The sequence below is a fragment of the Pelobates fuscus genome, chromosome 4 (assembly GCF_036172605.1).
Source record: "Pelobates fuscus isolate aPelFus1 chromosome 4, aPelFus1.pri, whole genome shotgun sequence".
In the NCBI taxonomy this organism is placed as follows: domain Eukaryota; kingdom Metazoa; phylum Chordata; class Amphibia; order Anura; family Pelobatidae; genus Pelobates; species Pelobates fuscus.
The window spans coordinates 370,593,635-370,614,845 of record NC_086320.1 but is presented as its reverse complement, the minus strand read 5'-3'; the positions used below and the strand labels follow the sequence as shown (position 1 = coordinate 370,614,845).

The following is a 21,211-nucleotide window of genomic DNA, read 5'->3' as shown; positions in this document are numbered from 1 at the left end:
TTCCAGGCAGGGCTGTGTTAGACATTTATCCATCTTAAAGGAACACTATAGTGTCAGGAATACAAATATGACCGGCCCCCCCTCTCTGTTGAGATTAAGACTAGAGATGTTACTAGCCAGAAATGTACACGCTGCTCTTTCTCTGAAAAGGCAGTGTTTACAGTGCTAACACTGCAGGGGCATGCTATAGACACCAGAAACACTACAGGAAGCTGTAGTAGTTTTGGTGACTATAGTGTCTTTTTATTATAATAATATATAATTCTTTTAAAAGCACCAACAAATTCTGTAGCGATGTACAATAGGTGGACTAACTGACAAATATTTGTAACCCGGCGATTATCACGCCCAGGAACAGAGAGTGTTGAGGGCCCTGTTTAAATGTGCTTACATTCTAGAGGAAGTGGGGTAAAGTAGCATACGCGGTAAGGGTAGGATGTATATAAGGAGCTGAGATTGGATGAGAGTCTGACAGAGTAGGGGAGAAAGTTACATAGGAACTGCACAGCCCTAGAGAAGACTTGAAAGAGGCAGATCTTCGGCAGACTGTAGGGGCCTGGACGGGACATACTTGTGTATTAGTGAGAATGATATAGTTCGGAGGATTCTGATTTGATTCGTTTGTGAATAAACCAATTTTTTCTGGATTTGAATTTTATTCAGACGCATTTTTGCGCGTTTATCTTACAGTGACATTCTAAGCACCTGTACTTTAAAAAAAGACAGATGGACAGGTAGATAGATAAATAGGTGTATATTTTATATCTATAGCTCACTGCAGTAAAAGGGTGATACATCGTTTTTGGCCCATTGGCCATGACTAGCAGTGGTCAAGGACAAATCGGTTCAATGACAGAAAAAGATAGCAGTTGTAAGGTCTGCTGTAATACTGGAAGGGTAATATTGCAAGAGAACAAGTTGGGCACTATTTTCTACTTACACGTTTCTTTAACGAAACACATTGTGCTCAGGGCTCGCGATATGAAGGGATGTTTGAAATGATCGCTGTTAGGAATGTAAAACTGAAGAATGGATGCAAAGGATAAAGAGGGATACAAAGAAAGGGGAACATGAAAGGAACAGCTTAGATGTTTTCTAGTAGTGATGACAAACATGATGTTTTCAGGGCAAGGGTTACATTCCCCTAATGTTTTCTTGTGTGCAAAATTCTCATTTTTTCTAGGTCTCATTCCATTAGCACATCTAAAAAAAATCCCTTGAAGTGTTGGAGTGTATCCCTATAGTCTGAATCCTCGTATGACCTTTTTAGTAATACAATAAAAAAGATAACAAAATGTAAGAGAGTTATTAAAGAATACTGACTCCAACAATGTTACAGTATTTGTATCACATTATGGTCCTAGAGCAGCGGTTCTCAGTCTCTGAGTAGGAAGATAATAGGAGCTCTGTGTAGGCGTGAGGATATATTAGACTGCTATCGGTGCTCCCATTCTTCTAGATGTATCACTGTGGCTCTTATAATTCTATCACTTTGATTCATTCATATCTGCAAAAGAGCAAGATGGCTGTCTGAGAATGCTCGATGTTTGCACTGAAAACCACAAATAATACCCCTTTCCCATCCCCCAAAAAGTAAGCAATTTATTTTGGTGGGGGTATTTAAGTATTCATAAGTTAAAAAAAAAAACATGTACAGGCATTGAGCAAAGAGCAGGAAAACAGGCGATGGAAGGATGATTGATAGAAAGCAAGCAATGGTGAATAAACAAAGAATTTTAGTATTTCTCAGCTATAAGATAATTGTTAAGTCCAGATGATACCACAATGGGTTGTTGAGAATGGCAGGATTAAGATCCTGTGGGACTTTCAGATCCCAACAGACAAGCAAGTACTGGCCAACCAACCCAACATATATACAATAGTAGAAGACAAGGAACTGAGAATTACAGTGGTGGTGGATGTGGCAATTCCAAATGACCATAATATCAAAAAGAAGGAGTATGAGAAGGTTGGCAAATACCAAGGAATGAAAGAGGAGCTAGAAAGGATGTGGAAAGTGAAGGCAGTAGTAGTCCCAGTTATAATAGGAGCATTTGGGGCTGCGACCCCCAAGTTGGGGAAGTGTCTTCAGCAGATTCCAGGTGGAATATCCAAGATCTCTGTCAGGAAGAGTGCAGTTCTAGGTACAGATAAGATAAGAACAAAACAAAAATACCATCATAAGAAAGATAAGAAAAAATAATAAAAAATAATATATATATATATATATATATATATATATATGGACTTTTTAAAGTCATCCAGTAGTTATAAGGCTTTGTGGTTATATGAAAAGACATTTATATCGTAGAGGGTACCTACGAGCAGTCATGGAAGACTAACAGAAATATGTTTCCTTGAAGGCTAGAATGTCACAGTTTTTTCAGGCATATTAATATTGACAGCTTGACTGGATGCTACTAACTACAAGCGGCATTACAGTGTCCACATGAAGCAAGTTTCTGGAGACTTGATTTTAGGTGAACTGCATAGAACTATAGGGATGTTGAAGATGTGATCTCATTTCAGCCATCCTTGATGACTGCCTGAGATCCCACCAGTCTGTAGATGGCATGAACTTGAAGCCAAGACATCCACTTCTAGCCTATATTCATGGCTGGACATCTGCAAGCCCTGCCTCCCTTCTTGTAATAGTTTAATGCAGCTACTGATTCATTCATAGTGTGTATACAAGATCTTCCACTACATTTCGACTCCTCTCCGCTCACTAATATCCTCTTCATATGTGTAATTCATTCTTACCACATATGTTTGAGGGAATGCTTAATTTATGTACTAAAATGTAGTTTCAAGACTTTCATTATGTTTTAATGGATGCCAAGTCTTGCTTGAAATGCTCACTAACAACTAAGCAGAAAAAAAATCAATCAACGACGAGGAAAAGAAACAGGTGAGCCGAAGTTACATTACATAGTTACATAGTTACATAGCTGAAAAGAGACTTGCGTCCATCAAGTTCAGCCTTCCTCACATTTGTTTTTTTTGCTGTTGATCCAAAAGAAGGCAAAGAAACCCAGTTGAAGCACAAGTTTGCAACAAGCTAGGAAAAAAAATCCTTCTTGACCCCAGAATGGCAGTCAGATTTATCCTTGGATCAAGCAATTATTACCCTACATTGAAAGATTATATCCTTGAATATTCTGTTTTTGCAAGTATGCATCTAGTAGCTGTTTGAACATCTGTATGGACTCTGATAAAACCACTTCTTCAGGCAGAGAATTCCAGATCCTGATTGTTCTTATAGTAAAAAAACCTTTCCTTTGCCTTAGACGAAATCTTCTTTCTTCCAGTCTAAATGCATGGCCTTGTTTCCTATGTAAAGTCACAATGGTTTGTATTGGCCCCGAATATATTTGTATGATGTTATCATATCCCCTCTCAGGTGACGTTTTTCTAAACTAAATAGGTTTAAATTTGTTAACTGTTCTTCATAGCTGATCTGTTCCATTCCTTTTATTAATTTTGTAGCCCGCCTCTGCACTTTTTCTAGTGCCATAATATCCTTCTTTAGAACAGGTGCCCAAAAGTGCACAGCATATTCAATATGTGGTCTTACCAGTGATTTATAAAGAGGCAAAATGATATTCTCGTCCCGAGAATGAATGCCCTTTTTCATGCATGACAATACCTTATTGGCCTTGGCCACTGCTGATTGACATTGCACATTGTTGCATAGTTTGTTGTCTATAACAATTCCCAAGTCCTTTTCGTGTGTTGTTATCCCTAATTCGCTTCCATTAAGGGTTTACGTTGCTTGTGTATTCTTTACGCCGAAGTGCATAACTTTGCATTTTCAACATTAAATTTCATCTGCCATTTGTGTGCCCAGTCCCCCAGTCTATTTAAATCCCTCTGCAGCAAAGTAATATCTTGTTCACATTGTATTATTTTACAAAGTTTTGTGTCATCTGCAAACACTGAAACATGACTTTCAATGCTGTCTTCAAGATCATTTATAAACATGTTAAATAGCAGGGGTCCCAGAACAGACCCCTGAGGGACACCACTTGCCACCTCTGTCCAGCTTGAAAATTTACCATTAACGACAACTCTTTGTACTCTGTTTTTAAGCCAATGTTCTACCCAAGAATAAGCATTTTCATCTAGACCGATTTCCTTGAGTTTGAACACTAATCTATTGTGTGGAACTGTATCAAATGCCTTGGCAAAATCCAAATAGATCACATCCACTGCAACACCCTGATCTATACTTCTGCTTACTTCTTCGTAGAACGCAATTAAGTTAGTTTGACCTGTGCTTCATAAAACCGTGCTGATTTTTGCTGATAACCATGTTCTTCTCAAGGAATTCTTGAATATTATCCCTTAATAACCTTTCAAATATTTTACCAGCCACAGAAGTTAAGCTCACAGGTCTATAATTTCCAGGCAAGGATTTTGAACCCTTTTTGAATATAGGAACCACATCTGCCTTCCTCCAATCCTCCGGAACACTTCCTGAAAGAAAAGAATCTTGAAAGATTAAAAACAGAGGTTCACTTATTTCTACACTTAGTTCCTTAAGTACACGTGGATGGATACCGTCAGGCCCTGGATCTTTGTTTATATTAACTTTCTTTAGTTGCTGCAGCACCTTATCTTGAGTTAACCAATTACAATTATTCTGCAAGTTTTTATTAGCAATCATTTGCACATCTGTTGCCATGGGTTCTTCCTTAATATATACGGAGGAGAAATAGTTATTTAAAATTCCTGCCTTTTCCTGGTCTTCATTAACTAACACCCCCGTTTCAGTTTTTAGTGTACCTACACTTTCATTTTTGGGTTTTTTAGAATTTATGTACTTAAAAAATGCTTTGGGGTTGGTTTTGCTCTCTTTAGCTATCATTTTTTCATTTTGAAGTTTAGCAAGTCTAATTGCCTTTTTGCACGCATTATTTGCTTCCTTATATCTTTTATAAGATGCATCTGATTTCTCAGATTTAAATGCTTTAAATGCCCCTTTCTTATTTTTAATCTCTTGTTTTACTTCTCTACTAAGCCACATTGGTTGCTTAGTAGAGGAAGGCTGAACTTGATGGACGCAAGTCTCTTTTCAGCTATCTAACTATGTAACTATGTAACTATTTCCCAATGGTACATACTGAGAAATGTACCTTTCTAATATTTGTTGGAAGATGATCCATTTATCCTCAGTGTTCTTTTCACTAAAGAGTTTATGCCAGTCAATATATTGTAAAGCTTATTGAAATTGGCCTTTTTAAAATTATATGTTTTAGTATACCCCATGTGCTTTTGTTTTTTTGAGTTTATGTCAAAGGACACTATATTGTGATCACTATTTCCCAAGTGCTCACCTACTTGAATGTTGATCAAAAGATCAATGTTGTTTGTTAAAACCAGGTCCAGACAAGCGTCCATTCTAGTTGGTGCTTGTACAAGTTGTGACATGAAGGTGTCATTTAACAAGTTTAAAAACCTAATTCCCTTTGCTGAGCTACTAGTCCCTCTGTCCCAATTTATGTCCGGGTAATTAAAATCTCCAATAATTAACGTGTTACCCAGATTTGCAGCTTTCTCAATTTGCTCAAACAGATGTTGTTCCATGTCAATATTAACATTAGGTGGTTTATAACATATCCCAACCAATAGATGGTTTCCCTTCTTTTCCCCCAAGCAGATATTTACCCATAAAGCTTCCACATTTTCCTCATCGCATTCCATTTGCTTAAGATTTGGCTTTAAGTGACAAGTTTAGTGTTTTTTTAGAGAAAAATAAGACCGGGGATGGGGAAAAGCTTTGAAAGGTTATTTTGAAGGGTGAGCTTGAAGAGTTTCATTTGATGCAAACATAAAATAAAAATGTAGAAAAGAGCCAAGTTTAAACAGGCGCTAACTGCCATAAAATATTTTCAGTATCTCTAACGAGAATTTTTTTTTCTCCGAGAAATACCATGTAATTTGCATGAAAATACGCCTCTGGCTGTCAATGCACCAAGATTATATGTGATACTTATAAAATGCTTTCTTGAGATTTCTTCATGTCTTGGGAATAGAAACACAAAAAAAGGTAAAATAATTATAAATTTAATAAATATTAAATTATCTGTATTTTCCTTAAGTTTTTTTTCTTTTCTTACTTGAACAGAATAACTATTTAGACATGATTTTCCTGCTTAAAGTGAGAAGGAAATAATATAACGTGTTTTTTTTTGTTTATATTTTTTTAACACCTGAAGGACAAAGGCTTTTTTGAAGCGCAACGTGTTTGTGAGTGAATGATACCTGGGGCTCCATGATACAAGCTGGGATTTAGTCCTGCTGATACTTTTAGTGCATGACAGTCTATGCTGTCAGCGGATGCTATCTGCATGATGACATAGACCGTCATGTAGCCCTTAAGTGGTTAAAAATTGTTTTCCTCTTGAAGTGCTGTGAAGTATCTTGGATAAAATGTGAAACTAATACAAAAAAACAAGTCCTGCGTTCACTCCCATCAATCCTGGGAGGCAGCAACGACCACAGTACACATCAGCCCATTTAGTTACTCCAATGGCCATTGGAAGGAAAGCCCACCTGTCAAGATCAAGGCAGACCCCCTTAGGTGGGTCCTACACTGACCTTTCACCTTGCTTCCTTACTTAATGACCTCCATTTGTTTTGGGATTTAGGAGAGAGCGCAGGTAACTTTTTCTTTGGTTTTTACAAAATGTGAAACTAGTCTATTCTCAATCATCTAAGTTTTTAATGTACCTAAAAATCTATCATTCTTCAGTTTTCTTAAACATCTTTTATAGATATTTTTACCAGCTGCTTTTTTTTTTCATCCACTTAGATTTTAATCATATTGTAAAGCGCTACGGAATCTGTTGGCGCTATATAAATGGCAATAATAATAATAATTATGTAGCACAATACTAATCCAAATTTATTTCATATGTGTTCGGAAGCAACCTTTAACATTTTACATCTTGAAGTTTGCATCTGTTCACAAACCCAAGCTGAAACATCCAATCAGTTTCATACAGAGAAGATTGGCACTTTTTTTTTTAGTTTATATTGTTCTGGGGGCTGGTTAAGCTTGAATGCTAGTATACAGTTATAATTTTGCTGTTCTTGGCCGCCCCTGGCTTTGGATGACCCCTGTTGAGATTTTGACCTTAAAAAAAATACAGAACACAGCACATTACACTATATGGGGTGCGCAAGGTTCAGGTTTTTACAGTGTTTAATGGACAAACAAATTTAAACTTAAATAGATTTTGTAGTAAATGCATTGTTACAGTTGAATATATTTAAATTACAATAGTACACTGCGATATTGTGCAGGATTCCTGATGAACCTATTCAGTACCAGAGCACTGATTATGTCTAAGTCATCCCTTTCCCCCCCTTTATAGGACATGACCTGCATGGTTCTAAACAATTACGGAATTCTGAGATTTAATAAAAGTCAAGAACATATATATTCACGCTAAAGCGAAATTATTATTATACGGTTTTAGTTTCCCTGTGGATGACTTACTTGCCGCCAAATCAATGGCTTTCAGTGATTACTGCGTAGGATTAAGTGAAGGTTGTTTTTTTTCTGTAGAAATGCTATTTATAATTGGGTTACAGGTTCTGAGTTTTCTTATGAATCTAATATTCTTTAAAAAAAAAACAACTCAGAACCTGAGATGTTTTAAGCTTAATAAACTGGAAGAAAGGGGTAACAAATGTATACAATCTCCTATAATATGATTGTAATGAAATAAATATACAATGTAACAAAAAAACCTACACCTCCGCGAACAATCAAGGAGACAGGATACCCTAATAGGTGCATTAAGGCAGCTTTAATGTCAAACAGAGATGATTTAACTCAAGAGAAAAAAGTAAGCTCCACGGTTATGAATGAATCAATTGGGTGTCTAGGAATCTTCGATGCTAACTGGAATACAGTGACAAATATTTTGGAATGTTATTGGCCAATTTTGAACCAGGATCAACATCTCAAAATTTAGAGGCTCGGCCTCTACTCCCCTGCTAAGCTCATGCAGTCTTTCCGACCAAAACAGAAAAGTGCAGAAGACTTTTTGGGAAGCACAAATTAAAACTCTTCCCATTTCCCCACCTATGGGATGTGTCCGATGAGACGGATAGTGGATCTAGATGAATATATTACCTCTCGAGAGATCGGTTTGCCTTTATTGTTATTTCTACTATCAAGACCAGACTTGGAGACCTGCAGAATTCTTATCTTTGAAAAATGTTGGAGCTTCGTTTTACATTGTTGGCTTAAACTATATTTTGAAGCTGATTGAGGATTGATGAATCATGAAGGAGGGTGGGATCACACGCCAAGTAGATGGGTTTGGGTGTTCACAAATATTGGATTGGTCAGTTTCCTGGCGAGGAGGGATCTTCAATCCCTTAAATAACCATGAAAAACGTGAAACTAATTTGATCTCTGACTGAGGGGCATTTGTGCATCTAAATATGTGTCAGACACATGTATCCTCTTCTTTCTTTTTTTCTTCCTTCCCTGCACCCTTTATAACTCTGCCTTATCACTGATAAGTAATTAAAACATACTTAATTTTTGTATCCAGTCTCTTCGCTCAGTGAGCTGTGACAATGAGCTAGATTAGAAGTATTTAGGAGATATTCCATACAGCCAAGTTATACACTTATCCTATTCATCCCTCTTCTATATCTACCTGCTTTATGTACTGTGAAGAGATTAGAGGTGGTAGGCTGCAGGGGACATCCCCCCTGCAGCTGAGATACTCTATTTAGGTGATATTTCTTCCCTCTACTCTTTCTTCCTACGTGCCTGATCTATTTCTTTGCATATACTTAAGGTCTTGGAAGATAACTCAATTCTGACAACATAGATATATGGATAGTTCTTGTAGTAGGGATTGCTGTTTATCAGCTGACAATAGTCTTTTAAATGCTATTTAAAACCTGTTTAATACACTATTACAATTACACAAGCTTGAGAAAGTTCAAGGGTGGATTTTAAATGTTGTCTTTGCTGTGGATGGTCAACTAATAGCAGTTTTTGGTGGCATTGTGGCACATAGTGTATATTTTCCTACTTAGTAGAGCATGCATAATGAGAAATTCTATTTTTGGTGCGTATTGGTTTCTTTTTATGACTTCTACTGATCTTGGGGTTTTGCAGATATACTCCACGTACTCCTAGGACCTGGGTTTGCTCTGTTGGTTAAGATATGAGTCTCTCGGAAAATGTGCAGCCTTTAGATACTTTGATACAACATTAAACACGGTATGACACGGAATGAATTAAAGCCAAATTCATAAAAACTCAAGCAGTATGGCACTCCATTGATATAACCCTTCATTAAGCCATAAATCTTTTAGTTTTGTCACCTTGTTTTGCAGTTGGGAGTCATTTATCTTAAATCACTACGAGTTGCTGAGTGCATGTAGCAGCTGAGATTTGGAACACTAATTCCAAGGATCAAACAAGATTAACACTCGGATATCTACAGTATCGCAAAGACTAAAACACTTTGATGTAAAAGCCATTCCAATATATATTCGTGACACCGGATCTGAAAATTCTAATGCTTAATTGTCAAGAAATAATTTAAAAGGGATAAGTTTGCATCCTGGATCTTTGTGTTGGATATTTTACCGTCTCAAACTCAGCAGGGCTCTAATGTGTTCAGTTTATGTCTTACTTTCAACCACCTGCACTGGGAGTTCATACCATGCATCAACTACCATTTCCACTAAAATTCCTATGAAACGCATGTAAACTTGCAAAATGTAGGCAAAACAGGCTTGGTATAGCTGAGGTTTTTTTTCTCCATATCTTCTGTTTGCCTGAATGTTACAATTTGATTGTAAGTTAACTTCGATTTGTTGTTTAACGAACAAACCTCATTGATTTGGTAAAAAATCCAATTTAGCTGAGATTGTATCCCCTTGTCTGCCATGTTTGTCTATATTATACACATTGATTACACTCCCATCACAAGTCAATGTGTAAAACGTAGATTGCCTAATACAAATACAAAAAGAGAAGTCCTGCGCTTAAGCAGCAAGGACTACAACACACATCAGCCCCAATATATAGTAAAACCAAAGAAAAGAAAAACGTTACCTGCGCTTTCTCCTTAATCCCTATGTATATTTAGACAAATGGAGGCTGTGTAACCAGGCTGTGTGATACAATGCTGCTACCCATCCCATGTGTTCCCTATTAAGGGTTAATAAGTATAGGGGTGTATATAAAAAATACCCTTTTCTGTCTCATTAGAGATATCTTTGCCAGAAGCTCAGGGAAGCAGGCTGAAGGGTCAGTGTTGGGACCCGCTTAGGGGGGTCTGCCTTGACGTTGGCAGGCGGGCATTCCCTCCAATGGCCATTGGAGCAACTAAATGACCTCCATTTGTCTAAATATACATAGGGATTAAGTAGAAAGCGCAGGTAACGTTTTTCTTTTCTTTGGTTTTTACGATATATTGGGGCTGATGTGTGTTGTAGTCCTTGCTGCTTAAGCACAGGACTTCTCTTTTTGTATTTGTATTTACTTTGTATCACACAGCCTGGTTACAATGCTGCTACCCATCCCATGTGTTCCCTATTAAGGGTTAATAAGTATAGGGGTGTATATAAAAAATACCCCTTTCTGTCTCATTAGAGATATCTTTGCCAGAAGCTCAGGGAAGCAGGCTGAAGGGTCAGTGTTGGGACCCGCTTAGGGGGGTCTGCCTTGACGTTGGCAGGCGGGCATTCCCTCCAATGGCCATTGGAGCAACTAAATGACCTCCATTTGTCTAAATATACATAGGGATTAAGGAGAAAGCGCAGGTAACATTTTTCTTTTCTTTGGTAGATTGCCTAATAGCTTCTTAGAGACCAGTGACATTTCATAAAAACTCTGCAGAAGACAGTAATATCTTGCTTATTTGGCATCGCCAGTTCTACACTGCTGTGCTGTTGGTAATTGAGAAAGACATTCCTGTTCATATAAAATCTTCGACGAGTTGGCACCAGACTTCATCAAGGTTCTCCTCCACCAGAATTTGACTCTACCCTTTATCTCTGTAGCCATCATCTTCTGACCTTTTGACGTCTGTCCACTTAGCCTCATATGTACTGAACACTTAATGGTTACCGAGTTACCCAAACAATATTCCTAGCTAGTTATAATGCAAAGATATGTACTATCACTGTCATGGCTTACACAAAGCTGCAACACAGAGATCCCGACACATGTACTGTGTCTCTATAATAGCTTTCCCTCCCTGCACCCTGATTCCTCTCCTGAAGCGTTCATCAAAACATAACGCTAAGCCCTCAGTGAATACTATCCTAGCAACCTACCTTTCTACCCTACCCTTACCTTTTGTGTCACTATAACCCACTCCCTCTAGCATGTAAACTCACTGAGCAGGGGCCTCAACCCCTCTGTTCCTGTGCGTCCAACTCGTCTGGTTACAACTACATGTCTGTTCATCCACCCATTGTACAAGGCTACGGAATTTGTTGGCACTATATAAATAATAATAATAATAATAATAATGCTCCAGCTTTCTCTATCCAACTCTTGCACTCTAGTCCTCCTTTTTCTGATGTCATCCTCAGTAGTGCTCCTGCTGTGACAACGTCAGCTTTCTAATGAATGTTGCCACTATATGCAAAGGGTTAATGCAGCAGGATACTAATCGACTCTTTGTAGCTGGCAATATAAGTAATCTGCACTGATGCACAATGTTGATCGTTGGTCTGTATGCTACGTAGAGAAATTGGTTACAGCTATATGGTCTGTGCGTATTGAGATGTAAAGCATTTTGTTGTTGTCTATATATGACACTTTGACCTCATAACTGGTTATAGTGGTCGGAGCAGCCACACAAGTTACCTACTCTAATGTCCCCTGTTTATTAGGGCTTGATAAAACACGGCTGATGTCTGATGCAATCTATTCCATCACACAACTCATGGAAAAGTGTTGTGGACAGTATTCATATTGTAATGCTAATTAAAATCCAAATCCAAATTTTAGACCCATCCAAACTGTCATCTATGAACTAGCAAGGTATGAGAGTTATAGTTCATAGCAGTTCAAGAGGACGAAGGTTGAACATATTACAGAATATGTTATGTAAAAACTGCCTAGGCATTAATAGAATAAGGCCCGTAGCCTGTAGCCCTCGTAAACCTTTGCCACTCAATAAATTATTTTAGAGCCGTCCATAGAGTGGAAAAGTTAGGGCTACAAATAGGATATTCCTCCAGCAAATGTCAATTATATGCAAATTCTTACACACAAAAGTCTCTGCTAAATTATCTTCTTGCAAAATACCATATTTTTTTTCCTCTGGAAGATTTGCAGCCTTTCTCAAAACCTTAAGATGCTCGTTTTGCTCGAGTGCCTGTAACCAATAATTTTGATTCCATTCAATCTATACAGATATCAGTAGCTTGTCTGATGGTAACAACTTTTGGCAAAGGTCATGTGGGTTCCGTGAAGTCTCTCAGAACGCTGAGGGCCTTGAGACCTCTCCGAGCCTTATCCAGATTTGAAGGCATGAGGGTAAGGGTAATTTTCATCATAAGCTTTAATGACCATGTTAACAATCCATCTTTCTTTCTTTTTCTTCACAGGTAACATAACGTTTTGTTTTATTTATTTTTTTCTTCTCCCCCATTTTCTAGGTAACCATTGACATGACCTGGAAAGAGTTACAATCTTGACACGTATACAGAATAACATGCACAGTAGTGTATTTTATATATTTTAGATATCAGACACTCAAGGCTGGTAGCGTTAATGTAACATTGTGACACGTCTGGTAACATTGTATTTGTAGGGAAGTGTATTGTTTAAATTTCTTAACAAATGCCATTGACATCCTTGGATGCGATTCAAGATCGTGGCTCTTTTCCTGGCGCTAATGATTTTTTCTCATGCAGGATCACGTTCAGACACTCGGTACAATGTATTTACCAGGCGTAGGTGAATGTTGGCAGCATTTTGCTAATAGCTTGGATTCTGCTTTATGTCTCCATTCAGGTATCTTTAGTAAGCCTCATAGCTACTGCCCTGGGATTCTCCGACTTTGGTCCTATTAAATCTCTTAGGACCCTCAGAGCTCTGAGACCATTAAGAGCATTGTCACGTTTTGAAGGGATGAGGGTAAGATTGAGTAAAGCAACTCAAGGGGTCCGTGTGAACTTGAAGCATGTGAAGGGCCTCCTTTTGGTTTGGATTTGTTGGTAGTTGATCTGTATACAACATGGATTTACCCATTTGGCATACAGTACTTTTATTTTAATTACTATAGAGTAATGCATTGTTTTCCTTTCTGTCTGGGGGATTTGATGATAAAAAGAAAAAAAAAAAAAACATTATAAAAATCCCAAAACACAGAAAGAAATAAGTAATTAGAAAAAAAAAAAAAAAATTTCAGATGAGGGTACGTGATTCAATAGTTGATGCAATGAACAAACGTAGGAGAGCAATATCAATTGATAATTGGTTTTCAAATTTTAGGTATTCTTCGTCAATTTTGTGAACGTTTTATAAATCCATAAATCCATTCATTGCAAATACTTTCTTCTGAAATATTTATAGTTTTTTTGCTAGCATGCCCTATCTGTAATTTAGTGTTTGCATGCCCGTCTTGCTACTAACTTTGTTAAGTTTGATTTATATTAATTATGTTCTTGGACTGTACCTTTCCTGCATGCGGTTTGCTTTTTACTTGCAGTTCTGTTATGTATAGATTCTCACAATGTATGCTTTTAAAAATGCCAATCTCATGAAATGTACTTTCAGACACTGACATGTAGAAATCGGGTACTTTAAATAAATACATATTGGGACAGCCTTGGTAACATTGAGCATTTAGAACTCTGTGGTCTTCGTGCTAGGTAAAATACGCCACAGGGTTAGACTATCAGGGTTATTCAATGTGAATTCTAAATTTATGGCCAAAAAAGACAAATTTGAAAAAATTCTTCTTTAAGTCAGCTGTCTTCCCATTATGACTGGTCTAAATGGGGGGATTCCAACTGTTAAACTGATCTTTGCAAAGCTCTGCAATTATAATAAATTGCTTGCAGGGAGACCGTTATAGGAGATTGCTTTGCACCATAACCAATGCTCAACACATAGTTTGTGATGATGCTCGGAGTGTCCCTTTAATTAGGTGACTACAGCTGCACTCCATATTCAGGGGTCGGGACATGCGTGCCTTAATGCAGGGTAGCAACACCTACCTACATTTGGTCAGTTTTGGAGTAATTTTTATTTAGTTGATGGTAATAATCATAAAATCTGTGACTTCTTAACATCACAGCAAAAATGTGGTATTTTGTGCTTTTTTTTACGTTCTAATTTTTTTTATATATACATAGTTATTAATGAAACAATATGTTAAAGTTAATTTCAGTGTGATTAGTTAACAAAAACAAATGTTAAACAACACTTGTATGGAAATCTCAGTCTTCTTAAAGGCCGACTTCATTCTGACGTATTCTCATGATTTAAGCACTTCGATGTGGTCGCCAGAAGAGATAGGGGAACACAGCTTGCTGATTAGCATGCTGACTAATACGCAGACGGTTAAATACATGCTAATAGTCTATTAAGGCACTTGGATTGGAGCCTGATTCTCCTCCCGCGGTAAACAACAATTAGCAATATTTGTAATTAGGTATTGTTAGAGGGAAGTTTATTTTCTGTAATTTCCTTTTGGTTTGAACAATTTTTTGTTCTATTTGATTTGAATAATTACCCAGGCTTCAGAATGAATACAGACACATGTGCAGCTTTCTAAATCGGAGACCAGAGTGCAACGTTCCTTCAGCTGCAAGTGTAGCACAAAGCATATCACCCTACGGCAGCCCGCAGGAGTGACAAACTACACATTATATACATTTAGTGATAAACTGTAAATCCCTCAATTGTTATATAACATATCCCCATTCTATAACTGTGCATTGCTGCTGAATATATAAACGCTAATAGTAATAATACGATTAATAAGTAATAATAAGCTATATAAACGCTAATAGTAATAATAAGTTTAATAAGTAATAATAAGCTATATAAACGCTAATAGTAATAATACGTTTAATGAGTAATAATAAGCTATATAAACGCTAATAGTAATAATAAGTTTAATAAGTAATAATAAGCTATGTAAACGCTAATAGTAATAATAAGTTTAATAAGTAATAATAAGCTATATAAACGCTAATAGTAATAATAAGTTTAATAAGTAATAATAAGCTATGTAAACGCTAATAGTAATAATAAGTTTAATAAGTAATAATAAGCTATATAAACGCTAATAGTAATAATATGTTTAATAAGTAATAATAAGCTATATAAACGCTAATAGTAATAATACGTTTAATAAGTAATAATAAGCTATATAAACGCTAATAGTAATAATACGTTTAATAAGTAATAATAAGCTATGTAAACGCTAATAGTAATAATAAGTTTAATGAGTAATAATAAGCTATGTAAACGCTAATAGTAATAATACGTTTAATGAGTAATAATAAGCTATATAAACACTAATAGTAATAATACGTTTAATAAGTAATAATAAGCTATATAAACGCTAATAGTAATAATACGTTTAATAAGTAATAATAAGCTATATAAACGCTAATAGTAATAATACGTTTAATAAGTAATAATAAGCTATATAAATGCTAACAGTAATAATACGTTTAATAAGTAATAATAAGCTATATAAACGCTAATAGTAATAATACGTTTAATAAGTAATAATAAGCTATATAAACCCCAATAGTAATAATACGTTTAATAAGTAATAATAAGCTATATAAACGCTAATAGTAATAATAAGTTTAATAAGTAATAATAAGCTATATAAACGCTAATAGTAATAATAAGTTTAATAAGTAATAATAAGCTATATAAACGCTAATAGTAATAATACGATTAATAAGTAATAATAAGCTTTATAAACGCTAATAGTAATAATAAGTTTAATAAGTAATAATAAGCTATATAAACGCTAATAGTAATAATAAGTTTAATAAGTAATAATAAGCTATATAAACACTAATAGTAATAATACGTTTAATAAGTAATAATAAGCTATATAAACCCCAATAGTAATAATAAGTTTAATAAGTAATAATAAGCTATATAAACGCTAATAGTAATAATACGTTTAATAAGTAATAATAAGCTATATAAACCCCAATAGTAATAATACGTTTAATAAGTAATAATAAGCTATATAAACGCTAATAGTAATAATAAGTTTAATAAGTAATAATAAGCTATATAAACGCTAATAGTAATAATACGTTTAATAAGTAATAATACGCTATATAAACGCTAATAGTAATAATACGATTAATAAGTAATAATAAGCTTTATAAACGCTAATAGTAATAATAAGTTTAATAAGTAATAATAAGCTATATAAACGCTAATAGTAATAATACGTTTAATAAGTAATAATAAGCTATATAAACGCTAATAGTAATAATAAGTTTAATAAGTAATAATAAGCTATATAAACGCTAATAGTAATAATACGTTTAATAAGTAATAATAAGCTATATAAATGCTAATAGTAATAATACGTTTAATAAGTAAAAATAAGCTATATAAACGCTAATAGTAATAATACGATTAATAAGTAATAATAAGCTTTATAAACGCTAATAGTAATAATAAGTTTAATAAGTAATAATAAGCTATATAAACGCTAATAGTAATAATACGTTTAATGAGTAATAATAAGCTATATAAACGCTAATGGTAATAATAAGTTTAATAAGTAATAATAAGCTATATAAACGCTAATAGTAATAATACGTTTAATAAGTAATAATAAGCTATATAAACCCCAATAGTAATAATACGTTTAATAAGTAATAATAAGCTATGTAAAAGCTAATAGTAATAATAAGTTTAATAAGTAATAATAAGCTATATAAATGCTAATAGTAATAATAAGTTTAATAAGTAATAATAAGCTATATAAAGGCTAATAGTAATAATAAGTTTAATAAGTAATAATAAGCTATATAAACGCTAATAGTAATAATACGTTTAATAAGTAATAATAAGCTATATAAACCCCAATAGTAATAATAAGTTTAATAAGTAATAATAAGCTATGTAAAAGCTAATAGTAAGAATAAGTTTAATAAGTAATAATAAGCTATATAAATGCTAATAGTAATAATAAGTTTAATAAGTAATAATAAGCTATATAAACGCTAATAGTAATAATATGTTTAATAAGTAATAATAAGCTATATAAACGCTAATAGTAATAATACGTTTAATAAGTAATAATAAGCTATATAAACGCTAATAGTAATAATACGTTTAATAAGTAATAATAAGCTATATAAACGCTAATAGTAATAATATGTTTAATAAGTAATAATAAGCTATGTAAAAGCTAATAGTAATAATAAGTTTAATAAGTAATAATAAGCTATATAAACGCTAATAGTAATAATACGTTTAATAAGTAATAATAAGCTATATAAACCCCAATAGTAATAATACGTTTAATAAGTAATAATAAGCTATATGAACGCTAATAGTAATAATAAGTTTAATAAGTAATAATAAGCTATATAAACGCTAATAGTAATAATACGTTTAATGAGTAATAATAAGCTAAATAAACGCTAATAGTAATAATAAGTTTAATAAGTAATAATAAGCTATATAAACGCTAATAGTAATAATACGTTTAATGAGTAATAATAAGCTATATAAACCCCAATAGTAATAATAAGTTTAATAAGTAATAATAAGCTATATAAACGCTAATAGTAATAATACGTTTAATAAGTAATAATAAGCTATGTAAAAGCTAATAGTAATAATAAGTTTAATAAGTAATAATAAGCTATATAAACGCTAATAGTAATAATACGTTTAATAAGTAATAATAAGCTATATAAACCCCAATAGTAATAATACGTTTAATAAGTAATAATAAGCTATATGAACGCTAATAGTAATAATAAGTTTAATAAGTAATAATAAGCTATATAAACGCTAATAGTAATAATACGTTTAATGAGTAATAATAAGCTATATAAACGCTAATAGTAATAATAAGTTTAATAAGTAATAATAAGCTATATAAACGCTAATAGTAATAATACGTTTAATGAGTAATAATAAGCTATATAAACCCCAATAGTAATAATAAGTTTAATAAGTAATAATAAGCTATATAAACGCTAATAGTAATAATACGTTTAATAAGTAATAATAAGCTATGTAAAAGCTAATAGTAATAATAAGTTTAATAAGCTATATAAACGCTAATAGTAATAATAAGTTTAATAAGTAATAATAAGCTATATAAACGCTAATAGTAATAATACGTTTAATAAGTAATAATAAACTATATAAACCCCAATAGTAATAATAAGTTTAATAAGTAATAATAAGCTATATAAACGCTAATAGTAATAATAAGTTTAATGAGTAATAATAAGCTATATAAACGCTAATAGTAATAATACGTTTAATAAGTAATAATAAGCTATATAAACGCTAATAGTAATAATAAGTTTAATAAGTAATAATAAGCTATGTAAAAGCTAATAGTAATAATAAGTTTAATAAGCTATATAAACGCTAATAGTAATAATAAGTTTAATAAGTAATAATAAGCTATATAAACCCCAATAGTAATAATAAGTTTAATAAGTAATAATAAGCTATATAAACGCTAATAGTAATAATAAGTTTAATGAGTAATAATAAGCTATATAAACGCTAATAGTAATAATACGTTTAATAAGTAATAATAAGCTATATAAACACTAATAGTAATAATACATTTAATAAGTAATAATAAGCTATATAAACGCTAATAGTAATAATAAGTTTAATAATTAATAATAAGCTATATAAACGCTAATAGTAATAATACGTTTAATAAGTAATAATAAGCTATATAAACGCTAATAGTAATAATACGTTTAATGAGTAATAATAAGCTATATAAACCCCAATAGTAATAATAAGTTTAATAAGTAATAATAAGCTATATAAACGCTAATAGTAATAATAAGTTTAATGAGTAATAATAAGCTATATAAACGCTAATAGTAATAATACGTTTAATAAGTAATAATAAGCTATATAAACGCTAATAGTAATAATAAGTTTAATAATTAATAATAAGCTATATAAACGCTAATAGTAATAATAAGTTTAATGAGTAATAATAAGCTATATAAACGCTAATAGTAATAATACGTTTAATGAGTAATAATAAGCTATATAAACGCTAACAGTAATAATACGTTTAATAAGTAATAATAAGCTATATGAACGCTAATAGTAATAATATGTTTAATAAGTAATAATAAGCTATGTAAAAGCTAATAGTAATAATAAGTTTAATAAGCTATATAAACGCTAATAGTAATAATAAGTTTAATAAGTAATAATAAGCTATATAAACGCTAATAGTAATAATACGTTTAATAAGTAATAATAAACTATATAAACCCCAATAGTAATAATAAGTTTAATAAGTAATAATAAGCTATATAAACGCTAATAGTAATAATAAGTTTAATGAGTAATAATAAGCTATATAAACGCTAATAGTAATAATACGTTTAATAAGTAATAATAAGCTATATAAACGCTAATAGTAATAATAAGTTTAATAAGTAATAATAAGCTATGTAAAAGCTAATAGTAATAATAAGTTTAATAAGCTATATAAACGCTAATAGTAATAATAAGTTTAATAAGTAATAATAAGCTATATAAACCCCAATAGTAATAATAAGTTTAATAAGTAATAATAAGCTATATAAACGCTAATAGTAATAATAAGTTTAATGAGTAATAATAAGCTATATAAACGCTAATAGTAATAATACGTTTAATAAGTAATAATAAGCTATATAAACACTAATAGTAATAATACATTTAATAAGTAATAATAAGCTATATAAACGCTAATAGTAATAATAAGTTTAATAATTAATAATAAGCTATATAAACGCTAATAGTAATAATACGTTTAATAAGTAATAATAAGCTATATAAACGCTAATAGTAATAATACGTTTAATGAGTAATAATAAGCTATATAAACCCCAATAGTAATAATAAGTTTAATAAGTAATAATAAGCTATATAAACGCTAATAGTAATAATAAGTTTAATGAGTAATAATAAGCTATATAAACGCTAATAGTAATAATACGTTTAATAAGTAATAATAAGCTATATAAACGCTAATAGTAATAATAAGTTTAATAATTAATAATAAGCTATATAAACGCTAATAGTAATAATAAGTTTAATGAGTAATAATAAGCTATATAAACGCTAATAGTAATAATACGTTTAATGAGTAATAATAAGCTATATAAACGCTAACAGTAATAATACGTTTAATAAGTAATAATAAGCTATATGAACGCTAATAGTAATAATATGTTTAATAAGTAATAATAAGCTATATAAACGCTAATAGTAATAATACGTTTAATAAGTAATAATAAGCTATATAAACGCTAATAGTAATAATAAGTTTAATAAGTAATAATAAGCTATATAAACGCTAATAGTAATAATAAGTTTAATAAGTAATAATAAGCTATGTAAAGCTAATAGTAATAATAAGTTTAATAAGTAATAATAAGCTATATAAACGCTAATAGTAATAATACGTTTAATAAGTAATAATAAGCTATATAAACGCTAATAGTAATAATAAGTTTAATAAGTAATAATAAGCTATATAAACGCTAATAGTAATAATAAGTTTAATAAGTAATAATAAGCTATGTAAAGCTAATAGTAATAATAAGTTTAATAAGTAATAATAAGCTATGTAAAAGCTAACAGTAATAATAAGTTTAATAAGTAATAATAAGCTTTATAAACGCTAATAGTAATAATAAGCTATGTAAAGCTAACAGTAATAATAAGTTTAATAAGTAATAATAAGCTATGTAAAGCTAATAGTAATAATAAGTTTAATAAGTAATAATAAGCTATGTAAAGCTAATAGTAATAATAAGTTTAATAAGTAATAATAAGCTATATAAACGCTAATAGTAATAATACGTTTAATAAGTAATAATAAGCTATATAAACGCTAATAGTAATAATAAGTTTAATAAGTAATAATAAGCTATGTAAAGCTAATAGTAATAATATTTCTCTACCTTTTGAAGATGCTATTAGCAAACTTCG

At 31.9% G+C, this 21,211-nt stretch overlaps 1 protein-coding gene across 3 annotated transcripts in view; it reads left to right on the top strand.

Moving 5' to 3' along the window:
* LOC134609180 (sodium channel protein type 4 subunit alpha-like) overlaps positions 1-21,211 on the top strand; it is a 362,813-nt gene that overhangs the window by 301,629 nt on the left and 39,973 nt on the right. For 2 of the 3 annotated variants that reach the window (XM_063452712.1, XM_063452711.1), the window contains exons 18-19: positions 12,419-12,541; positions 13,022-13,144. In XM_063452712.1, coding sequence (XP_063308782.1) covers positions 12,419-12,541; positions 13,022-13,144 — 246 coding nt within the window. The remainder of the gene's footprint in view (positions 1-12,418; positions 12,542-13,021; positions 13,145-21,211) is intronic. The other variant, XM_063452713.1, reaches the window with a different exon arrangement.